Source organism: Phycodurus eques, chromosome 22 (assembly GCF_024500275.1).
Source record: "Phycodurus eques isolate BA_2022a chromosome 22, UOR_Pequ_1.1, whole genome shotgun sequence".
Lineage (NCBI taxonomy): Eukaryota > Metazoa > Chordata > Actinopteri > Syngnathiformes > Syngnathidae > Phycodurus > Phycodurus eques.
The window spans coordinates 32,117-52,500 of NC_084546.1; the positions used below are offsets into that span (position 1 = coordinate 32,117).

General features: G+C 44.9%; 2 protein-coding genes across 10 annotated transcripts in view; both read right to left on the bottom strand.

Moving 5' to 3' along the window:
- Positions 1-2,319: 2,319 nt before the first annotated feature.
- mdm1 (Mdm1 nuclear protein) lies at positions 2,320-17,716 on the bottom strand. Of its 5 annotated transcripts, XM_061667515.1 has the most exons (15): positions 12,477-14,470; positions 11,973-12,060; positions 11,813-11,884; positions 11,553-11,731; positions 10,163-10,366; positions 9,973-10,079; positions 8,391-8,457; positions 6,632-6,840; positions 6,362-6,561; positions 5,199-5,248; positions 4,916-5,126; positions 4,759-4,821; positions 3,892-4,590; positions 3,773-3,827; positions 2,320-2,408 (listed from the first exon to the last, which is right to left on the bottom strand). In XM_061667515.1, the coding sequence occupies exons 1-13, from the start codon at positions 12,657-12,659 to the stop codon at positions 4,481-4,483; spliced, it is 1,743 nt and encodes a 580-aa protein (XP_061523499.1). In that variant the 5' UTR covers positions 12,660-14,470; the 3' UTR covers positions 2,320-2,408; positions 3,773-3,827; positions 3,892-4,480. The 5 variants fall into 5 exon arrangements, with proteins under 5 accessions (XP_061523499.1, XP_061523501.1, XP_061523500.1 ...); XM_061667517.1 differs by lacking the exon at positions 12,477-14,470 and adding an exon at positions 16,069-17,716 and having other exon boundaries at positions 3,773-4,590; XM_061667516.1 differs by having other exon boundaries at positions 3,773-4,590; positions 10,175-10,366.
- An 81-nt stretch (positions 17,717-17,797) lies between these two features.
- The window catches only part of LOC133397067 (ras-related protein Rap-1b-like), an 11,697-nt gene continuing 9,110 nt past the window's right edge, over positions 17,798-20,384 (bottom strand). For all 5 annotated transcript variants that reach the window (XM_061667526.1, XM_061667527.1, XM_061667524.1 and 2 more), the window contains one exon: positions 17,798-19,667. The gene's annotated coding sequence lies outside the window, so the exon portion shown is untranslated. The remainder of the gene's footprint in view (positions 19,668-20,384) is intronic.

Sequence of the window (20,384 nt, forward strand, 5' to 3'; positions counted from 1 at the left end):
CTGTTAATATGGGGTGTTGTGTTTACAACCCCAATTCCAATGAAGTTGGGACATTGGGTTAAACATCAATTAAAAAAAAAAAGAATACAATGATTTGCAAATCATGTTCAGCCTATATAGAATTTTATGGCTGCATGGTTTCATATAAAACCTGTTTGACTAGCTTATTTTAAATGCGCTGATCAAACACCACGCCGCCACCACGTCCATATCAATCGTGTCATCATTAGTCAGGTGGTTTATAAAATGGCAAAACTAGTTAATCTGTATTGTTATTAAAGATGATGCACATTTGAAAGTAGCAATAATAGCAACAAAAATAGCAATAACCAAAGCATCATAACTGGAGTATGATAATGCTTACAAGCCAAGTGTCTTCATTATCCCAGAGGGGGCAGTTTTTTTACTCAAGATTTCAAACTAATGCACTGTTATATTTTTCTACTCTCTTTGCATTGTTGAGTGAAAATTGTTCATATATTTTTCTTGAGTTTATGTGCCTTATTTACTTCTTATGCCAATGCGTTGAGGTTAACGTTTTAAGAATTTACTATGAGGAGTGTTGTTAACAAAAGGCATTCATAAAATTAATTACTCTCGAGCTTCTTTAGTTTTCAGTACAGATGCTTTAAAAGCGGCTTTTTTTTTTAAAGTTTCAACAACAACAAAAATTAATAAATCTTAATAATAATCGATATTGGAAGATATGAAAAAATTTAATCGGTATCGTTTTTTTCTTTGCCACATCCCCCAGCTCAAGTCCTAATCCACCAGAATCACTGCACAAGAACACAAAGTCCACTAGGACACTGTGACAAGTCCAAAGGACAAGTCACGTAGACACAAGGATGCAGGTGGCTGCCACTCACACATCCACGTTCCTTAAGGTCAAAGCTGACTCTGCCGAGGTCGGAGTGCAGCTGGTGCATTCTGGGATGCTGGTCGCCAAAGTGATTGAGGATGTTGTTCAGGTAGAAGTCCAGGATGTTGGCGTGCAGGCAGCAGGCGCTCATGTGGTCCTTTAGGTAAGGTAAAGCAAGGTAAGGTGAGGCAGGGCAAACCAAGACAAGGCAAAGTGAAAAAAAGGGTAAGGCGAGGCAGTGTTGGTTGAGGAGTTTTGACTTTGTTGTTTACCATATCGTTGTTGACCGGAACGTTCAGTCTGATGTCGGACTCCTCTGCCGTCTCAGAGTGCTGAGCCTGAACAACAACACGTTAAAAACATGTTAAGAACACCTTAATATGGCAAGTGAACATTGTCATATTGAGGACATTTTCATCTGGAACATCAACACAATTTGCCCACTGTGGGACTAATAAAGGTTATCTTGTGACATGTTCAGAGGATGTGTTCATTTAAGTGCATGTGATACATTCATAAGTTCAAGTCGCTCAAAAAACACGCATAGGACATGTCGGCAAAACGTTCATAACACATTAAAACGTTGTTGGGACAGCGTGCCGCAGAGGTTAAGAGTCCGCCCTGCAACCGCAGGGCTGCGGGTTTGAACCCCCAGCCGAGCGCATGTTGTCCCACGTTGATCGAGAATGAATGTGGTTGATGTTCTGTGGTGGTCGGAGGGGCCGTAGGCGTAGAATGGCAGCCACGCTTCCGTCAGAGTGTCCCCTACAGGACAGCTGTGGCGACACAAGTAGCTTACCACCACTAGGGCGTGACTGTGGAGTGAATGATTGTAAAGCGTCTGAGTGCCTTCAAAAGTCTTATATTAATCACATGCATGATTTTTATTATTGTTATTGTGACGGTAAAACATTCTTATGACTTCAACTTTAATAGGACACGTTGCTCACAAGCTATAATGTGTTCACATGATGCATTACCATGTTCACATTTCGTTGTTAGCATGTTTGTCACAATAACATTAACATTACATAAAAAATATGCCACGTTGATAATACGTCCCATAACACGTTAAGTCACATTAACACCACATTTATATGTCGCATTAATAATGCAATATGTCGCATTAATAGGTTATCGCATTAACAATACATTTATGTCGCAGTCATAACATGTTTACATCACGGTAAGAACACTGTCATGTTGCATTAACGTTTTCATGTCGCATTAACATTTTCCTATGTTGGACTGATAAGTTCATTTAGCATTGTTGCATTTGTATCCCATTCGTATATCACAATATGTTCATATGTCACATGATTAATATGTTCGTTGACGCATTAATAACAAAAACATTACTGTGACAGGTGACTTACGTGTAGTGAGACTTCCTCTGCAGCCTGATAGGTCGCCGGACTCCTCAAAACTTTGCTGAACGACTGACGGACGGGTCCCGCCTCCCCAGGACAGACGTAGCCAATCAGGAGCAGCGGCAGCACGGCGGCACCAAGACGGCGGCGGGAGACAAGCGCGGCGTTCCAGACGACTTTCATGATGATGATGATGATGATGGAAAAAAACAAAAAAAGTTGACGAGGTGAAGGGCAAAAACGGCGATGATGTGATCGGAGCGTACACGCCGCATTTTATACACACAAAAGCCTCCGCCCCCCCACAAGAAATAGGACAAGCAAAACCCCCCCCCCCACACACACACACACACACACACACGCGCGCACACACACGTCAGTGTTGATGCATTTACTGTCACTTGGAGGAAATGAAGTCAAAGTGTGACGACAAATCGAATGTTTGTCATAAATCTGGACCAGTGACATCACTTCCTCCTTTCCAGTGTGCGCATGTGTGTGTTTGATTGATTGTGTGAATGTGTGTTATAAGTGTTGCGTGTCTCAATGACTTGTATGTGTATAGTGTGTGCTTGTGTGGGTGAGTCCATCTGTGAGAGAGTATGTGTTGTGTGTATGCCTGTGAGCGTGTACACGCATGTATTGTGTACAACCCCAATTCCATTGAAGTTGGGACGTTGTGTTTAGCAAATAAAAACAGAATACAATGATTTACAAATCATGGTCAACCTATATTTCATTGGATACACTACAAAGACAAGATATTCAATGTTCAAACTGATAAACTTGATTGTTTTAAGCAAATAATAAATTGTACGTTGAGGAACATTGTCCTTAAATTGCTCAACTATTTTCTCACACACTTGTTCACAAAGAGGGAAACCTCGCCCCATCTTTGTTTGTGATTGACTGAGCAATTCAGGGAAGCTCCTTTTCTACCCAATCATGGCACCCACCTGTTCACAATTAGCCTGTTCACCTATGGGATGTTCCAAACAGGTGTTTGATGAGCATTCCGCAACTTTCTCAACCTTTTCTGCCACCTGTCCCAGCTTTTATTAGAACGTGTTGCAGCCATAAAATTCCAAGTTCATGATTATTTGCTAAAAACAATCAAGTTTGTCAGTTTGAACGTTAAATATCTTGTCTTTGTAGTGTATTCAATGAAATATAGGTTGAACAAGATTTGCAAATCATTGTATTGTTTTTATTTTTGTTTAACACAACGTCCCAACTTCATTGGAATTGGGGTTGTATGTGTATAGTGTTTGAGTGAGTGAGTGAGTGAATGAGTGCGTATATGTATGTGTTGCGTAAATGTGTATACGTAGTGAGAGTGAGTGCGTGTAGTGTATGTGAGCATGTTGTGTTAATGTGCATATGTATTGAGTGCGTGAAAACGAGGTATGTTTGCCTAGCGTTTATTAACACGTCGCTGTCAATGACGTACGCGATGACATAAATGCAACATGCTTATGACGATCATCGTTTCAAACGTGACAAGACAAAATGCAAATAAATCAAACATAAATCAACATACCTTCCATCGAATTTTTGTTTTCATCCCAGCACGTAACCGGAAGTGACATCACGAGCTGGTAAGAACAAGGATATTTATGAGGGGAACAGGAAGTAATGTCGGGTGGACTTTTTACTCACCTGCTCACATTAGTCCCAAAAAAATTAGTCCAGAAGAAAGAAAATTAATTACAGTGTAAAGAATAAGAATTAAAGGGCAAATGATGATAATTAAAATCTAAGAATAAATGAATTAGGGGAATTAGTGTGAAAAGAATTAGTGAAGAATTCAAGAAAGTGTACAAAAAATAAGAATTAAAGTGCAAATAATGGGAATTAAGAATTAGAGTACATATTACAGTGAACAATGACAATTAGTGTAAATAGTAACTATGTGTCAATAAGAATAAATAAGAACTAGTGTAAATATAAAGTGTACACAAGAATTGTGTAAGTTAAAATAAGAAGACTAAGTCATGATAAAACAGTAATTAAAGTGCAAATCATACAACTTAGTGTAAAGAAGAATAATGAATAATTTAAGTATAAACTACAATAAAAGTAGAGAAAAATAAAGCTTAAAGCATAAAGAATAAGAATTAAAGATCCTTTTTTAAGTGTGAATAAAAAGAATAAAGATTAAGAATCAAAGCAGAAAGAATAAGGACGAGAAGTTTTATTGGTCAAAGTAAAAGTCCATTATTGGTTGGTTGGTTTAAGGGAGGAGGGTTCAGCTCTTCCCCCAGAATTCCCGACCCCTCGTCTGCGCGCGCTCCAGCATGGCCACCGCCGCCGAACACGCCGCCGCCGAGCGGCTCGACATCACCCGCAGACGCTCGTCTAGGCCAAAAGGAGGGGACGGTATTAGGGACGGGTACCCAAAGACCGAGGGAGGGCTGTGTTCAAAAGCATTCGCACAGTCCGTTTCCACGGTGAGAGGGTGCATTCGAATGGGATTCCAACACAGCTCAGGAAGAAGAAGAGGAGAGGGAGGAAGAGGAGAGTCACCTTCGTCAGGATGAAAGTTGCTTCCGAAACCTTGGTGCGAGTGGAACCTCAGACCAAGCTCACCTGACAGACACAGACACACACACACACACACACACACACACACACGATGACATGAATCAATTCACCGCCAAATCGATTGGTTGCCATGACTGACCGTTGTGTTGGAACTCAGCATGTCTCAGCCGTCCTCGGATGACGTGCATCGGTGGCGGGGCCGCCGGGCTCAGCCTGGACAGGATTGGTCGACACTTCGCAGCAGAAGAGGGCCGGTGGAGGAGGGCGGGGCTACAAGGACACAACACCCCCTTTGGCATAAGCCCGGCGTTCGCTTTGTCCATTGCTGTGGAAACACTAGCGCCACGCCTCTATACATACATCGAGCAGACAGTCAATCGGTCAGTCTGTCAATTATCCAATTAGTTAATCCAATCAGTTACCTGAAAAGCTTCTTCTGAACTGGACCTGCCCACCAGGATGGCACCCCCTGCTGCAAACACACAAGTCAGACAATTCTTCAAATAATTCTGCTGGTTTCCCCGGTGTTGGTCGACCAGGTGAGATCTCCTGTGGACTCTGAGAAATTTGAAGCTTTCCGCCCTCTCTACTTCCTCTCCATCTAGAAAGAGGTTGATGTGCCCAGGAATTCCTGAAGTCCACGTTCATCTCCATCTTGGCTGTATTCAGGTCCAGATTGTTGATTTCACACCATCCCCTGAGATGCCGGACCTCCCCAATGGAGGCTGACTCATCATTGTCCCTGATTAGTCCCACAAAGGTGGTGTCTTCAGCAAATTAGATGATGGTGGTGGGGTCTGGGTGATTGGGAGAGATTGAGAGGACACACCCCTGTAGTGTCCCCATGTTCAGGATGAGAGTGCAGGAGGTGTTTCCCATCCTGATATTCTGGGGTTTGTTGTTGAGGATTTCCGGTCCCAGGTGCTCAGTGAGCTGCCAATGGTTAGGCTGCTCAGCTTTGTAAGCAGTTTGTGGGCTACAACTGTGTATATGCAGAGCTGAAATCCACAAACAGCATCCTCACATAGGTGTTAGCATTATCCAGGTGTGTTAAGGCAGTGTGGAGTGCATCTTCTCTTGACCTGTTTGCAAACTGGTGGTGATCGAGGTCATCGGCAATAGCGTCCTTGATATGAGACAGGCCGACTCTCTCCAGTCCCTCGGTGACGATGGGTGTTAAAGCAACTGGGTGATAGTCCTTCAGGCAGCTCACTACGTTCTTCTTGGGTAATGGGACAAAGGTGGCTGATTTAAGGCAGCTGAGACGACAGACTGCCGCAGCGAGAGGGTAAAGATGGCGACGAAAACCTCTGCTAGCTGGTCTGTACACTCATTAAGAACTCTTCATTGCACCGTGTCTGGACCCGTTGCTTTTTTTCGCCGGTGTTGCTGCAGCTGGATGGGGGCGTTCTCGAGCTCCAGAAGGGCAGGACAGGTGTGGGTTCCCCCATTATGCTCGTGAAAGTGGGCAAAGAACTGGTTCAAGGTGTCCGGTGAGGTACAGGCCGATGGATTGGGTGTCCTTGTACCCAATGAGTTCTTCAAGTGTGTGTGTATGTGCACGCATAGATGAGTATGTCTTTACCAGTGGCAGGTGTGGTGACATCCAAATGTGTTCTGTGAAGCGGTCTGCTGACCATCTCAGGAGTGGGCGAGCGTTCCACCCCATCCTCGTCTTCCTCGTACTCTTGTCCTTCTGCCGCCCAGATCGTCTTGCAACATGTGGACGGCGCCACTGGCCCGCCACGGGCAGGGTTTGCTGGTCCAGACGGGGAAGTGGAGCAGCTGTGGGGAGGAAGCGACAAAAGTGCAGGCGTGATGACGAGGTCACACGGTGCTCAAGGTCGCGGCTCACCTGGCGAGGTCCAGAGCCTCCACGTAGGGAGGTCTGCGGAGGTCCGGGGTGAGTCTGGGATCCGAGGTGGGTCGGGGGCTGGGAGCATCAGTGCTGGGCTCCCAAAGGAAATTGTGCTGGGAGGTGAGCTGGCTCAGGTGCTGTCTGGAGAAGTTGGTCCCCCAGGCCCGGCAGCGGTACCACGATGCCTTCTGTCTCAACAGCGCCACCTGCACGCGCGCACACACACACACACACACAACACATCTTCAGAGGGCGGTGGTTCACAATGACACACCTGTTACAGGTATATATATATATATATATACACACACACACACACACACACACACACACACACACACACAGAGTGTGCTCATGTGTGTGCGCGCGTGTCGCTGATGGCTGGCGTTGGCCAGACATGACCCAAATGAAGACGTGGTTCTGAGAAGTGAGTCAGCGCTTTGAAGGCTCACAAAGACTTCTGGTAAAAGCAAGCGTGACCTCCATGACCCTGATGCACACATCGAAGCCGCACGGCAACAGGAAGTCGACACACACACACACACACACACACACACACACACACACACACACAGGAAGTTGAGGTGGCTTTGGCAGACAATATAAGATGACATTTTATTAGGTACACCTGAGGATTGGAAACTTCAACACACACATTGCTGTCTGCGTGCTCTGTCTCTGTGTGTGTCGTATGTATGGATATGTGAGAGTTGAGTGCACGCATTTGTCTGTTGTTAACTTGTTCGTGTATTTGTGTGGGTGTTGTCTGTGTGTGTGTTTGTGCTGTGTTAGTGTGTTGTCTGAATGTGTACCTGTATGAGTGTGTTGGTTGTTCGTGCATGCGTGTTGTATGTATGTGGGGTACTGTATGTGTGCGTTGTGTTTGCGCATGTGACTGTTATTTATAGGACTCTGTTGCAGCTGTTTTTGGGTTTCTCTGTGTTGTGTACGAGTGCCTTTTTATTGTGTAAGCGTGGGGTGTGTGTGTGTCTGCCTGGACTAACGGACTTAATAGTGAGTCGACAGCCTCTCTCATCTTATCAAGAGCTCTAACGTTCTCCTAATTTACTGTGTACTTGTCCACATTGAGTACTCATTTTATGGCTTAGGGGGGGTTCTCTTTACACCATTTTAGCTGTGACATTTTTTGCCGATGTATATCTGCATCTGTTTTTGCTGTGTGGGACAGACAGGAGATTTGAAGTGATCCTCCCGTTACTCGCCAACGGACGAACAGCTGTTAGAAAAGTGCATTTGTTTACATTCAAACTTAAGCTTTCAACAAATGCGAGTGATATCATAGACGACCATTTGTTTCTTTGTTTATTATTAATGTATTTATTGTGTTGCATATGTGCCCTGCGACTGGCTGGCAACCAATTCAGGGTGTACCCCGCCTCTCGATCAAGTCAGCTCAGATAGACTCCAGCACGCCCGCGACCTGTCAGGAGGATAAGTGATACGGAAAATGGATGGATGTTTTATGGACATTCTTATTTGCAGTACTTTATTACTGCCGCAAATGTTTTTGTAAATTGCTCTATAAATAAAGCTGAGTGTGTGTGTATGTGTGTGTGTGTACGCGCCCAAATTCCCCGTAAGGAAGTGTTGAGGTTGGATGGTTTCCGCAGCGATGCTTATGTTTTGTGCTTACTCATCAGGTCGCGCTAGCTTGCCTTAACAAATTGGGCTGAGCTAGATAGCTAAGCTTGTTAGTGTTGGAGTCATGTGTTGGAGTCATGTGACCGCAAATCACCTGAGGGGTTTCGCCCGCCGCTCCACACGGGGGACAAGGAAAGCTGGCTTCATATTCAGTCAGCTTCCTGTCACACACACACAAATCACATTTGCATACAGACAAAAGAAATTCAAAAACAGCATACACATTTACATTAGAATACACTAGAACAGTGATTCTCAAATTTGAACCCAAGCACCACCTAAAAACAATACATCTCTCTCCAAGTGCCACTAACATGACCAACATTAGAATATAGCCTCACAGCAGGCCGAAGTGTTCAGAAAAAGTGAGAATGAGTTTTTATCCATAAAAAGTATATGAAATATCGTCTCCCGGACTCACGGCTGTGGTGTCCATAAGCAAGACACTGGTAGCCGAACTGCTCCCTGGGCACTTAAATTGCCCTCTTCTCCAGTGTGTTCCACTAACAAGTGTGTGAGTGTTCACTGTGATGGGTAAAATGCAGAGAACAAATTTCATGTGCATCCATGCACGTTTATAACAATAAAGATGATTCTAGTCTTCTATTTTTGCCGCTGTAGCATTATTTACATTTTAAACCCTAACGCTGCACTGAAATGTAGAAAAATAAAAATAATCACTTAAAATGTATTGTACATAAAAGTAAATGTCAAAAAACAAACAGTCCTCAAAGATTACATGCAAATGCACTGAACTTAAAAGTACAAAAAAAGCATTTCATGAATAAATCCCCCTCCACCACCCATTCCAGCAAGATGGTTCACCATGCTCTTAATCTAAACCTGAGACCTGACCTAACCCAAGGGGGGGGGAGTGAAAAAAAAGTTCAGGTTAGGTTCACGGAGACCGATACTGTGATGACTGGGTCGTAAGTCCTTTTACCCATCTCTTTGAAAATAATTGACCAAGCTCTCCCTAATCTCAGGGTCAATTTGCTCTGTGTTTTCACATAACCTACTTGCTGGAATACCCCTCTGAACTGTACTTAAGCGATTCTTTCACATACCACTAGAATACGTACGTACTTGCACCACACTTTGATAAGCTCTACACGAGAACACACAAACAAACTACATTTAAACACACACGCACACACTATAACACACACATTTCCACAAAAGTTTACATGAGTATGTGTTGGATTTATCTCACCAAACATTATAATGAATAAACACAAAAGGAATGAAGACGTTGGTCATTTTACTCATGAGGAGGGTGCATGGGAGATTGTTCAGGTTACAGCCTCTCAACACGCTCTAAACAATCTCCCCCGTCGCTCCTACATTTATTTGAAAATAGGAGGGTTCTACAAGACAATGTTCTAAGCATTAAGACACAACACAAAACATAGGACCGGACGACACCTGTCCCGTCCCCGACCACATCCGATCACGTCCTTGGTCAAGGCGCCCTTCCATCAAATGTTGCTGAGTCATCTTCTTGAAGGCGAGACATCTTTCTATCTAAATATTGTCCATAATACTAATGCAAGCTACTAATGCAAAATACTAATGCAAGCTACTAATGCAAAATACTAATGCAAGCTAAGCAAATAAATGATAACTACTAAAATATATCTAACAGTATGCATTATAAGACAGACACACACACACACCTGTGTCGTCGATGAACCTGCGGAGGGGGCGTGGCTTTCCTCTGGTGGGTGGGTCCAGCATGTTGTGGGTGGGGCATATTGTCAGACTCCTCCCTCATCTTCAGACTCTGATAAAATAAAATCGTCGTCAATGATGACGACAACGGAAACAACAATGACAAAATCTTCAAAAACAACAACAGCATCTTGCATGTGCGTGTACAGTGCGAGTGTGGAAGAGCGGAACTCTCTGGCGACGCTCCAAATGCTTCCGCAGGCGGGGCCCGCGAGGCGGAGACCGACCCTGGAAGCTGCAGCGGTACTCAGTTTCCATCGCAATGGGATGCATCTGCGTTTCCATGGTGACAGGGTGCATTCTCAACAGAGAGGCCCCGCTGCTGCAGGGGCGGAGCATCTGGGACAAAATGTATTAAAGTAAAAAAGAATAAAGTTCTAATGCATTTGTAAAATGGTCTCTCAAATAATAAATTATGTACATAGATATATTTGTCATATAAATTTTGATGACTAATTTCAGTAAATCATTCTATTTTTTATTGCTGTATAATTAACCAATTAGTTATTAAAGTGAATAAAACATCTATTTTAATAATTCGATCTTATTTTGAAATTATGTTATTTATGATGTATTTAAAAATAATTGTTTAATTGTTACCATTTCAGGGTCTACCCCGCCTCTCGCCCAAAGTCAGCTGGGATAGGTTCCAGCACACCCGCGACCCTATTGATAAGCGGTTCGGAAAATGGATGGCTGGGTGTTTGATTTATATTAAGCGGAATTAAAAATATATTGAAAAAAAATCTGGCGGCATGGTGGAAGACTGGTTAGAGTGTCTGCCTCACAGTTCTGAGGTCCGGGGTTCAATCCCCAGCCCCGCCTGTGTGGAGTTTGCATGTTGTCCCCGTGCCTGCGTGGGTTTTCTCAGGGCACTCCGGTTTCCTCCCACATCCCAAAAACATGCGTGGTAGGTTAATCGACGACTCTAAATTGCCTGTAGGTGTGAATGGTTGTTTGTTTACATGTGCCCTGCCATTGGCTGGCAACCAGTTCAGGGTGTACCCCGCCTCCTGCCCGATGATAGCTGGGATAGGATCCAGCACTCCCGTGACCCTTGTGAGGACAAGCGGCTCAGAAAATGGATGGATGGATGAAAAAAAATCTTTATTTTCACAAAAAGTTGTTCTTACTCTTAAATTGTATTTATGATTTTATTCAAAATCACTAATTTAGTTTTATTCCCAAGAAAAAACAATTATTATTATTTTTTTTTTTATAAATAGTAAAATATTTTATTTTTTACAATTAATGAAATTTTAATTTCTCAATTCATTAATCCAAAAAAAAGGATCAAATGTAAAAAATAATATTTTTATCATAAAATCCTTATTTGTGAGTTTTCATTGTATTAGCTGTAATTAATTTGACTGCAATTAACCTGAAACATTAAAAAATATATTTTAATTAACCATATTTAGTGGAAAACCGCAAAATTAATGCAACAAATGATGACCTAAACGACAGGACTGGAACATGTTAAGTGCAGCGCTCCCAGGTGGTTGCATAGAGTACTACAGTTCACCTGTTGCGCTGTCACCGGAGGAGAACGCTCGTCCACGTTGTTCCTCGGCAACTCCTCTGCTTTCTCAACGAGTGACTTTCCACTTCCCGGTTCTGGTTTTGGTGCTTCACGTCTTGGTCCAGCAGGAGGTTCTGATCTGGCAGGAAACTCTGGACGTTTGTGGTCCTGGTTCTTGTGAGCTTTGGACAAATGTTTAGCACCATCAGCATCAGGCATGTTCAAGGTGATCCTTGACATGTAAATGTGGCGGGTATTTGGACCTGCATGGGGGGCTGTGCTGCGAGCCAGACCGGATCTCCTCCCACGACGAGAGAGCTCTTCTCGGCCGTGAGCTGATTGGATCAAAAATGAAAATTTGGTATCAAAGAGCTTATTTTCATTCATGGCTCCCATCACGCGCAGGTTAGGGTTAGCGTATACCGTCGCGGTGAGAGCTGCGACCAGGCAATGAGGAGCCTCGCTGCGGAGACACCCTCCGACAACGTCCGTAAGTCCGCTCGCTGTCACTCTAATGAACGACAACAACATTAGACAAACAGGTCAACAACAGACTGGTCACCGGGCAACAAGCAGGGAAAGTAAGGCAAACAACAGACTGGTCGCCTAGTATAATTGGGCACGTAACGATTGTCGGCTGACATTTTTTGGGATCCCACCGGGTCCCGGGAGTAAATTTCACTATTAATCACCTGATTGGGCGGGAGCAAAGGTCAGCGGGCACGGGCACCATGGCACTCGCGGTGACTTTCGAGATAGGGTGCAGCGGAACCTCCGTTTAACGTTTGACTAGTGGGTAGTCTCTTAAATCTCACTGTCCGTGAAACTGATTACTTTTTTCGTGGCCTAAAAACACCCAGTACGATACAAAATTATAGTAGATAAATAAAAAAACTGATTTCAAATGTTTGAAAAGTCAATTTTCACCATTTTCCGTTCTGCTTCTCCTCCTGATAGGTCGCAGACGTGCTGGTGCCTATTTCGGCGGGTTAAACCCTCAAATGGTCGCCAGCCAATCACACAGCACATACAGTGTAGAGACAAACAAGCCTTCACACTCACAAGCACACCTACAAGCAATTTAGAGTTCTCAATTAACCCAGCATGCATGTTTTTGGGATGTGGGAGGAAAGTGGAGTACCCAGAGAAAACCCACACAGGTGCGGGGAGAACATGCAAACTCCACACAGAGGAGCCAGATTTGAACCTGGTTCTTCAGAATTGTGTGGCGATGTGCTAACCAGTTGTCCACCGTGCCGTTTTTAATATTTATCCGAACGTAGCTTGCTGGTGCATGGGAAGGATTTTTAGTTTCAACTGGACCCTATATTCTGTTCGTTGAATCCCAAGTCCATAAAATCGGGGACCGTTAAATCAAGATTCCACTGTAGCTCAAAAATCAACTAAATCAACCATATAGATTTCCCCTGCTCGTGACTTCATGCACAGATCACGTTTACGCTACTCGTAGATGCAACGTTCAGGCCAGCCAATCACATAGCTCATTTCACGTTAGCCGTAGAACGACAGATGAAGCCAACCAATGACGAACATCCGAACGAACGTCCCATTTGACAGAGTAGTCGCGGTCCGTGATTGGCGAGCAGCAACGTCGGACCTGCGGGGCGAAACTCAGGAGTCGGCTTCCATGTCCGTGTCTATGGGGAGGGATATTTCTCAAAATGATATGCACGTGTTTTGCAAATCCACAAATATATCCACAAGTAACACGTTTTTTAATGTTGTGTGTACATTTATCATGACGACGACTTCTTTTCCTTTGGGCTTGTCCCTTTAGGGGTCGCCACAGCGCGTCATCCTTTTCCATGTAAGCCTATCTCCTGCATCCTCCTCTCGAATACCAATTGCCCTCATGTCTTCCCTCACGACATTCATCAACCTTCTCTTTGGTCTTCCTCTAGCTCTCTTGCCTGGCAGCTCCATCCTCATCATCCTTCGACCAATATACGCACTCTCCTCTGGACGTGTCCAAACCATCGAGGTCTGCTCTCTCTAACTTTCTCTCCAAAACATCGAACCTGGGCTGTCCCTCTGATGAGCTCATTTCTAATTTTATCCAACCCGGTCACTCCGAGAGCGAACCTCAACACCTTCATTTCCGCCACCTGCAGCTCTGCTTCCTGTCGTCTCTTCAGTGCCACTGTCTCTCATGCGTCCATCACGGCTGGCCTCACCACTGTCTTCTAAACTTTGCCCTTCATCCGAGCAGAGACTCTTCTGTCACATAACACACCTGACACCTTCCTCCACCCGTTCCAACCTGCTTGGACCCATTTCTTCACGTCCTGGCCACACTCACCATTGCGGTGGACGGTTGACCCCAAGTATTTCAAGTCCTCCACTCTTGCTATCTCTTCTCCCTGTAGCCTCACTCTTCCCCCACTACCCCACTCATTCTTCTGCTAATCTTCATGACTCTTCTTTCCAGTGCATGCCTCCATCTTTCTAACTGTTCCTCCAGCTGCTCCCTGCTTTCACTGCAGATCACAATGTCAACTGCAAACATTACGGTCCACGGGGATTCCAGTCTAACCTCATCTGTCAGCCTATCCATCACCACTGCAAAGAGGAAGGGGCTCAGGGCTGATCCCTGATGCAGTCCCACCTCCACCTTCAATTCGTCCGTCACACCTCCCCGCTGTTCTGCTGCCCTCGTACATGTCCTGTATTATTCCAACATCCTTCTCTGCCGCTCCAGACTTGCGCATGTGTCATAGACTTTCTTTCTTTGGACGGACGCTCATATTTGTTTGGCAAAGTTTTAAGCTGGTTTCCCTTCCTGACGCAATTTATCCGGGCTTGGGACGGGCCTACAGTTTGCACTGGCTTGTGCTCCCCGTAGGGCTGCGTTGCATTTATCATGACTTATCATTTGTAAATATTCAATTTTGCTTGTGAATTGTTGGTGCGTTTGTGGATCAGCGGGCACATGCATTTATTTTTGAGACAAACATAACCCACGTGACGATAAAGCGGTATGGAAGATGGATGGATGGATGGATGTATACATCTATGCTCTCAACGGAGAGAGCAAAACCACTGCCTAGCAGATGGAGCGAGGACCTTCCCACACGTGATTTTTTTTCCCAAACTTTAATCTGCGTGACGTTTGTCAGAAAAATAAATGCGCGTGCCCGCTGATCCACAAATGCACCTTCAACAATTCACAAGCAAAACTGAATATTTACAAATGATAAGTCATGATAAATGCACACACGTTAAACGTGTAAATCTCTGATATATTTGTGGATTTGCAAAACACACGTGCAAATGTAATAGACAAACAGCAGACATGTCGCCCTTGCTCCGGACTAACGAGCTTTCCGGATAGGCCTCCTTCGGGCACATATTTTAGATAGCTTCAGGCCTGAATCTTTGCTGTAACTTTCCACTGCTAACGGCCTCTATCGCACCCTATGCTTGCTCATACTAGATACAACCAGTCAAGATCATTCAGTCGCACAAAGGAAAAGTACTGAGCTGCGAGGAAGTAGAGCAAGATAGGGTAAAAGTAGGGAATAAATCTCGGGTCGGCAGACACTCTCCAGCCGCCGTGCAGAGTTTGTCTCCCAGCGCTGTGATATCAACTCTTCTGGCATTAAACATCCTCAACTGACAAAACACAGTCCTCTGGTAGTCATGTCAATGTTGGTATTGCGGACAAAGACCCAGCGTAAATTCGGACGGGACGTCACAGAAGCCAACAACGATGATGATGACTATTTTTATAATACCAATATTAAATTTTACCATATTATATACAACATTCAATACGAATCAATGCCAACGCGCTTCCATCGACATCAAGTTTGCTTGACTTACTTTTAAACGACTTCACTCCCCCCCCCATGGGTCCACTCTGCTTTTGAGGCGTGTTGTGTGCGTGCATCCATGCATGCATGAATTCGACAAAACACTTCTTAACAGACCCAAAAAACTAAACTGCCGTCTCAAATCAAACAAACAAATCCACAGGCACGGTTGACAGTTTGCTGTCCAAACTTTTGCTTTCAACAAACGCACCTTTTCCGGTCAACGGAGCACAGCACGTTCACGAGGCTGCGCGCACACGTTTCCGCGTGTAATTGCCCATTTTAAATTAAGATGAACTTTTACTCTGGCAAAAGATTGACTCCAACAGGCATTGTCAGGGCACATTCACACCAATGGCCCATTTAAATTCAAGTCTTGATTGAGGCTAACTCCACAGATTCGAACCCCGAGCCTCAGAAATGTGAGACAGACGCACGAAGCACAATGCATATTCAACACCAGACAGCATCCTTTTTTTAGGATTCATTTTGTGAATTAATATGGAGCGTGGCTTGTGACGTCCTACTACTAGCGTGTTTGTGTTCCGGATTGGCGCAACAGGCGTGCAGGCTTACTAACGAGCTGCCAACTATCTCGATTAAATTGAAATCAATAAGTTACTACTTTGATAAACACTCGTCATAGCTAACGAGCAAACTACTGCAAGCAGCTAAACAAATCTTACCGTGACCGTCATGGCGACGTTTCCGTTTCCGGGCGAGACGTGAAAGTGGTGGCGGCGGCGGCGGCGGCGGCCTCGTCCGTAACCTTGGCAACCACTAATTGTTGGTGTTGTCGTTTTACATGTTGGTCAAGTAAAGAACAAAATCGAAAAGGAGGAAAATGGGCCGCAGCGAAAGCTTCGTGAGTTTCGAATTGACAGCCACAAGACGCCGTCGCAGCTGTTGTCATGGCAGCCGACACATACGCGCATGCGCGCTGATCTCCAGGACAGCAAAGCTTTTAATCCGATTTGCATATCAACTACAATAACATCAACCCTTGTGTTGGACAACTGTCTTGGACTCTATATGGTACTACGTCTGTGTTTACTACATCGATTTCTTATTGAACTACTACGTGTACTATATCACTTTTACTCTATAAGTACTCCACTACATCGATCTATAATTCGTACATCTATGTTTACGACAACTATGTTACGTAGTCTGTGTACTGCATCACTTTGTATGAGCTGTGTTGTACTCTATATCCACTACTACTTCTTTTCCTTTGGGCTTGTCCCGTTAGGGGTGGCCACAGCGCGTCACCCTTTTCCATGTAACAGCCCTCCTCTCTAACACCAAGTGCCCCTATCTCTTCCCCCACGACCTCGATCAACCTCATCTCTGGTCTTCTTTGATCTCTCGTGACTGGCAGCTCCATCCTCATCATCCTTTTAACAATAGAGCCACCATCTCTTCTCTGGAAGTCTTCTCTCTCCAAACATCTAAGCTCGCCCGGCCCCCTGATGAGCTCATTTCACATCCTTTCCAACCTGCTCACTCCTGGAGAGCTCAACATCTTCATCTGCTCCGCTTCCTTTCGTCTCTTCAGCGCCACTGTCTCGAATCCGCACATCACGGCTGTCGTCGCCACTGTCTTCCGAACTTTGCCCATCACCCCAGCAAAAACTTTTATGCCACACAACACACCTGACACCTTCCTGCACCCGTTACAACTTGCTTTGAGCCCTTTCTTCACCTCCTTACCATACTCCCCAATTCTCTGGACTGGTGAACCCAAGTATTTCAAGTCCTCCACCCTCGCCATCTCTTCTCCCCTAAAGCCTCGTGGACTAAATGTGTTTACGTCAAGTATCGCTCATCACCGTTGTGCTGTACATCTATGTACTACAACTGTCTTGTACTCTGCAGTACATCTATGTGAAATACATGTTGTACAGTACATCTACCTGTACTACCACTGTTTGTGTGTGTACTATATGAGTACTACAACTACATGTTGTACATGTGTACAACTGTATGTTGTGCTCTGTCAACTACATGTACCAGTTTGTGTAGTACACCGTGTTGTCCTGGCATGTGTACTACATGTATTGTGCAAAAGGTGAAACAACCCTACGTCTACTCTTGACCCACACTGTAGATGACAGGTGTCAAACTCTTGGGCTGGGGGCCACAGCCGACCTGTCACATTATATGCGGCCGCCACAGGAAAAATAGTTGAAATTTTTTTTTACTGGCTTCCGATTTTATCAAAAGTACTTATCAATTAGTTGTGTATATGTAATCACGAGGCGATCATACATTTCAATGGGTTCACATTCATCATGGTCCTCCGAGGGTAACCATAACTAGGATGTGGCCTGAGAAGACTTTAACACCCCTGCTGAGTGTAGATCTATGTGGTGACGACATGTACACTATGTGAGGGAGAGTCATGATGCCAGCTTGCTGTTAGAAAATTGCACCACTTTTATTCATTTAAGGCTTTGGAAGTTTTGACTTTACATTTGGCTTCACTCTCCCTCCCTCCCCCCCCACCCCACCTCCCCCCAAACACACACACACAACCACAACAAGAACCAAAAGCAATTTTGTGAGCTCAAGTGGTCCACACTAACATGCACACAGGAGAGCAAACTTAAGTTTTCATTAGCCTAGTTTAGCATTGCATCCCGACTCAATTAAGTCATCATGGCGTGAGGGGACGGGGATACTTAGTCTCTCGTCAAATTTGTTGCGTTGGACATTCCGTAGTGGCGCCCCCTTGTGGCCACACAGGCTTAGGAAAACTGTTGTTCCCATGCTGATACGGCGCCCCCTGCAGGCAAAACGCACAAATGATATCATGCTACATGAAACACACAACCTCCAGACAAAAACAAACTTTACATACTAACACACATCTTCACACAAACTTTAAAAACTAACGCGCACACAAATACACAAACATCCATCCATCACACACACAAAATAACATCCACACAAACACACTTCCACACACACACAACCTCCATACACACACACACAAGCATACACGATGTACACAAACACATACCCATCACAAGCTAATACAGTCACAAAACCTCCATACACACCATGCAGTTTACATGCAAACACACCCAATTCCAAAAACACACAACCAACACACACACACCACAATACACACTACCTTAAGACACATACACACAACTTGTACAGCAAAAAAAATAAAAATAATAATAATTAAAAAAAAATCCACGTGCAAACACATTTGAAGACTTGAAAGGCTTTTAGTGGCTTCAACAATCTCCTCTTCCGTCAACACCGAGGTTAGGCGTCAAACAAAAGAGACAAAAGGCCGAGAGTAAAAGCAGCACAATCGCACAACTACACGACCACACAGTCTCATCCTCAACACAAAAACAACAACCTCTTCCTTTTTCACACGTCTTGTGTATACTTAATGTCCATAAACATGTCATCATCTGTTAATAATACAATCTAGACTCACACACGCACACTCACACAGACAGAGTAGTGGGCCAGTGTGAGTCTGCTGCGCAAAGGCAACATGTCCGCCGCACGAAGCAGCAGCAACAGATCTGGGCTCAAACACGCCACGAGCCACTAATGGATAACCCGGCTTACAGCGCAATGCCACACACGTGCAGGGGAAGGGTTAAGTGCGGCCAAAATACTTTTTACAGTAACACCATCAACACTGGCCCTGTTAGTTGTCACCACGTTGCTGAGGTTAGCCAAGCGCGACAAACATGCCACTAACGGCTAACTACGCCACATGTGACAATGTTACGCACGAGCTAACAGGCTACATGCTAATATCAGTGAAGTGCAAATCAACATTGGCACCATTACTTTACGTTGAAAAGCAGAGCTATAAATAGGCTGCTAACTGAGAGGCTTAGTTAGCCGAGCGCCATAAACATGGCGTGCTAACGCCAGAATCTGCTGCTGCTACCGCCTCCCGAAAACGTTTCACATAATAATGAGCAAAAAATAAACATGAAAAGACAGAGACCGATACACACACACACACACACACACACACACACACACACACACACACGTGACATCGCTTTGGTGCCTCTGATCTTAAAGATTAAAAAGAAGCAGAGAGCATGATGGGGAAACATCCTGGCAGCCCATCTTCATCATGACAGTCGTTTGGTTTCCAAGGCAACTGAGGAGGAGGAAGCATGGCTGATGTGGTTGACGTGGCGACAGAGTTCACTTGACTGGATGACTTAACATAGCTGGGGGCGGGGCTCTTGGGAAGCTGTCCTCTGATTGGTTGATGTCGGTCTGGTGAGCACAGCTGGAGAGAGACAGAGAGACAGCAAGGGTGGGGAGAGAAAAAGAGAGAGAGAGAGAGACACGCTCACTTCTGATTGGTCAGAGCACTCCAGAGTAAACAAAACATAAAAAGGTCAAATGTCCTGTTCTTTCCTTTTTCACCTCAATTATTTTTTTGTTATGGTTGAAGTGTCACAAAAGAGGCCAAAAAATGTCTTGTAAATTCAACAGACCACAGAACAGAGTAATGTTAACAAGCCGGACAATGAATGAATGGATTAAATAAATACATAATCGCAAAATACGTAAAATCGGGCTTCTAAATGGTCAAGAACAGACATTCTTCGAGCTTCCAGACGCTGTGGGCGTGTCGCTGGGTGCTGTGAAAAGCCGTCAATCTAATACCTCTTCTCGAGCGGCTCCTATCAGCGGGGAGAGTGTACGTTTTCAGAGAGCCATTCTGCCTCTTTGTTTCCGTTGAAATTCAGCGGGCCGCTAATCGACGGAGGGACTCGTCAACCACGTCGCGAGGAGAAGGAGGGGATTCTGTGGCACACGCGTCGTGAGTCGCAGCCTGATGATCCCCCCCTTGAGTGGCCGAAAGCCCTTCGCCGTTGCGCGGAAACTTCGCGGTACACTCGCCGCCGCCGAGCAACAGGATGTGCGTGGGGCCAGACGGCAGGACACGCAAACACATCGCGCTTGAGGGAAGATGTATTTTTTCGAGTTGTGGGCACAC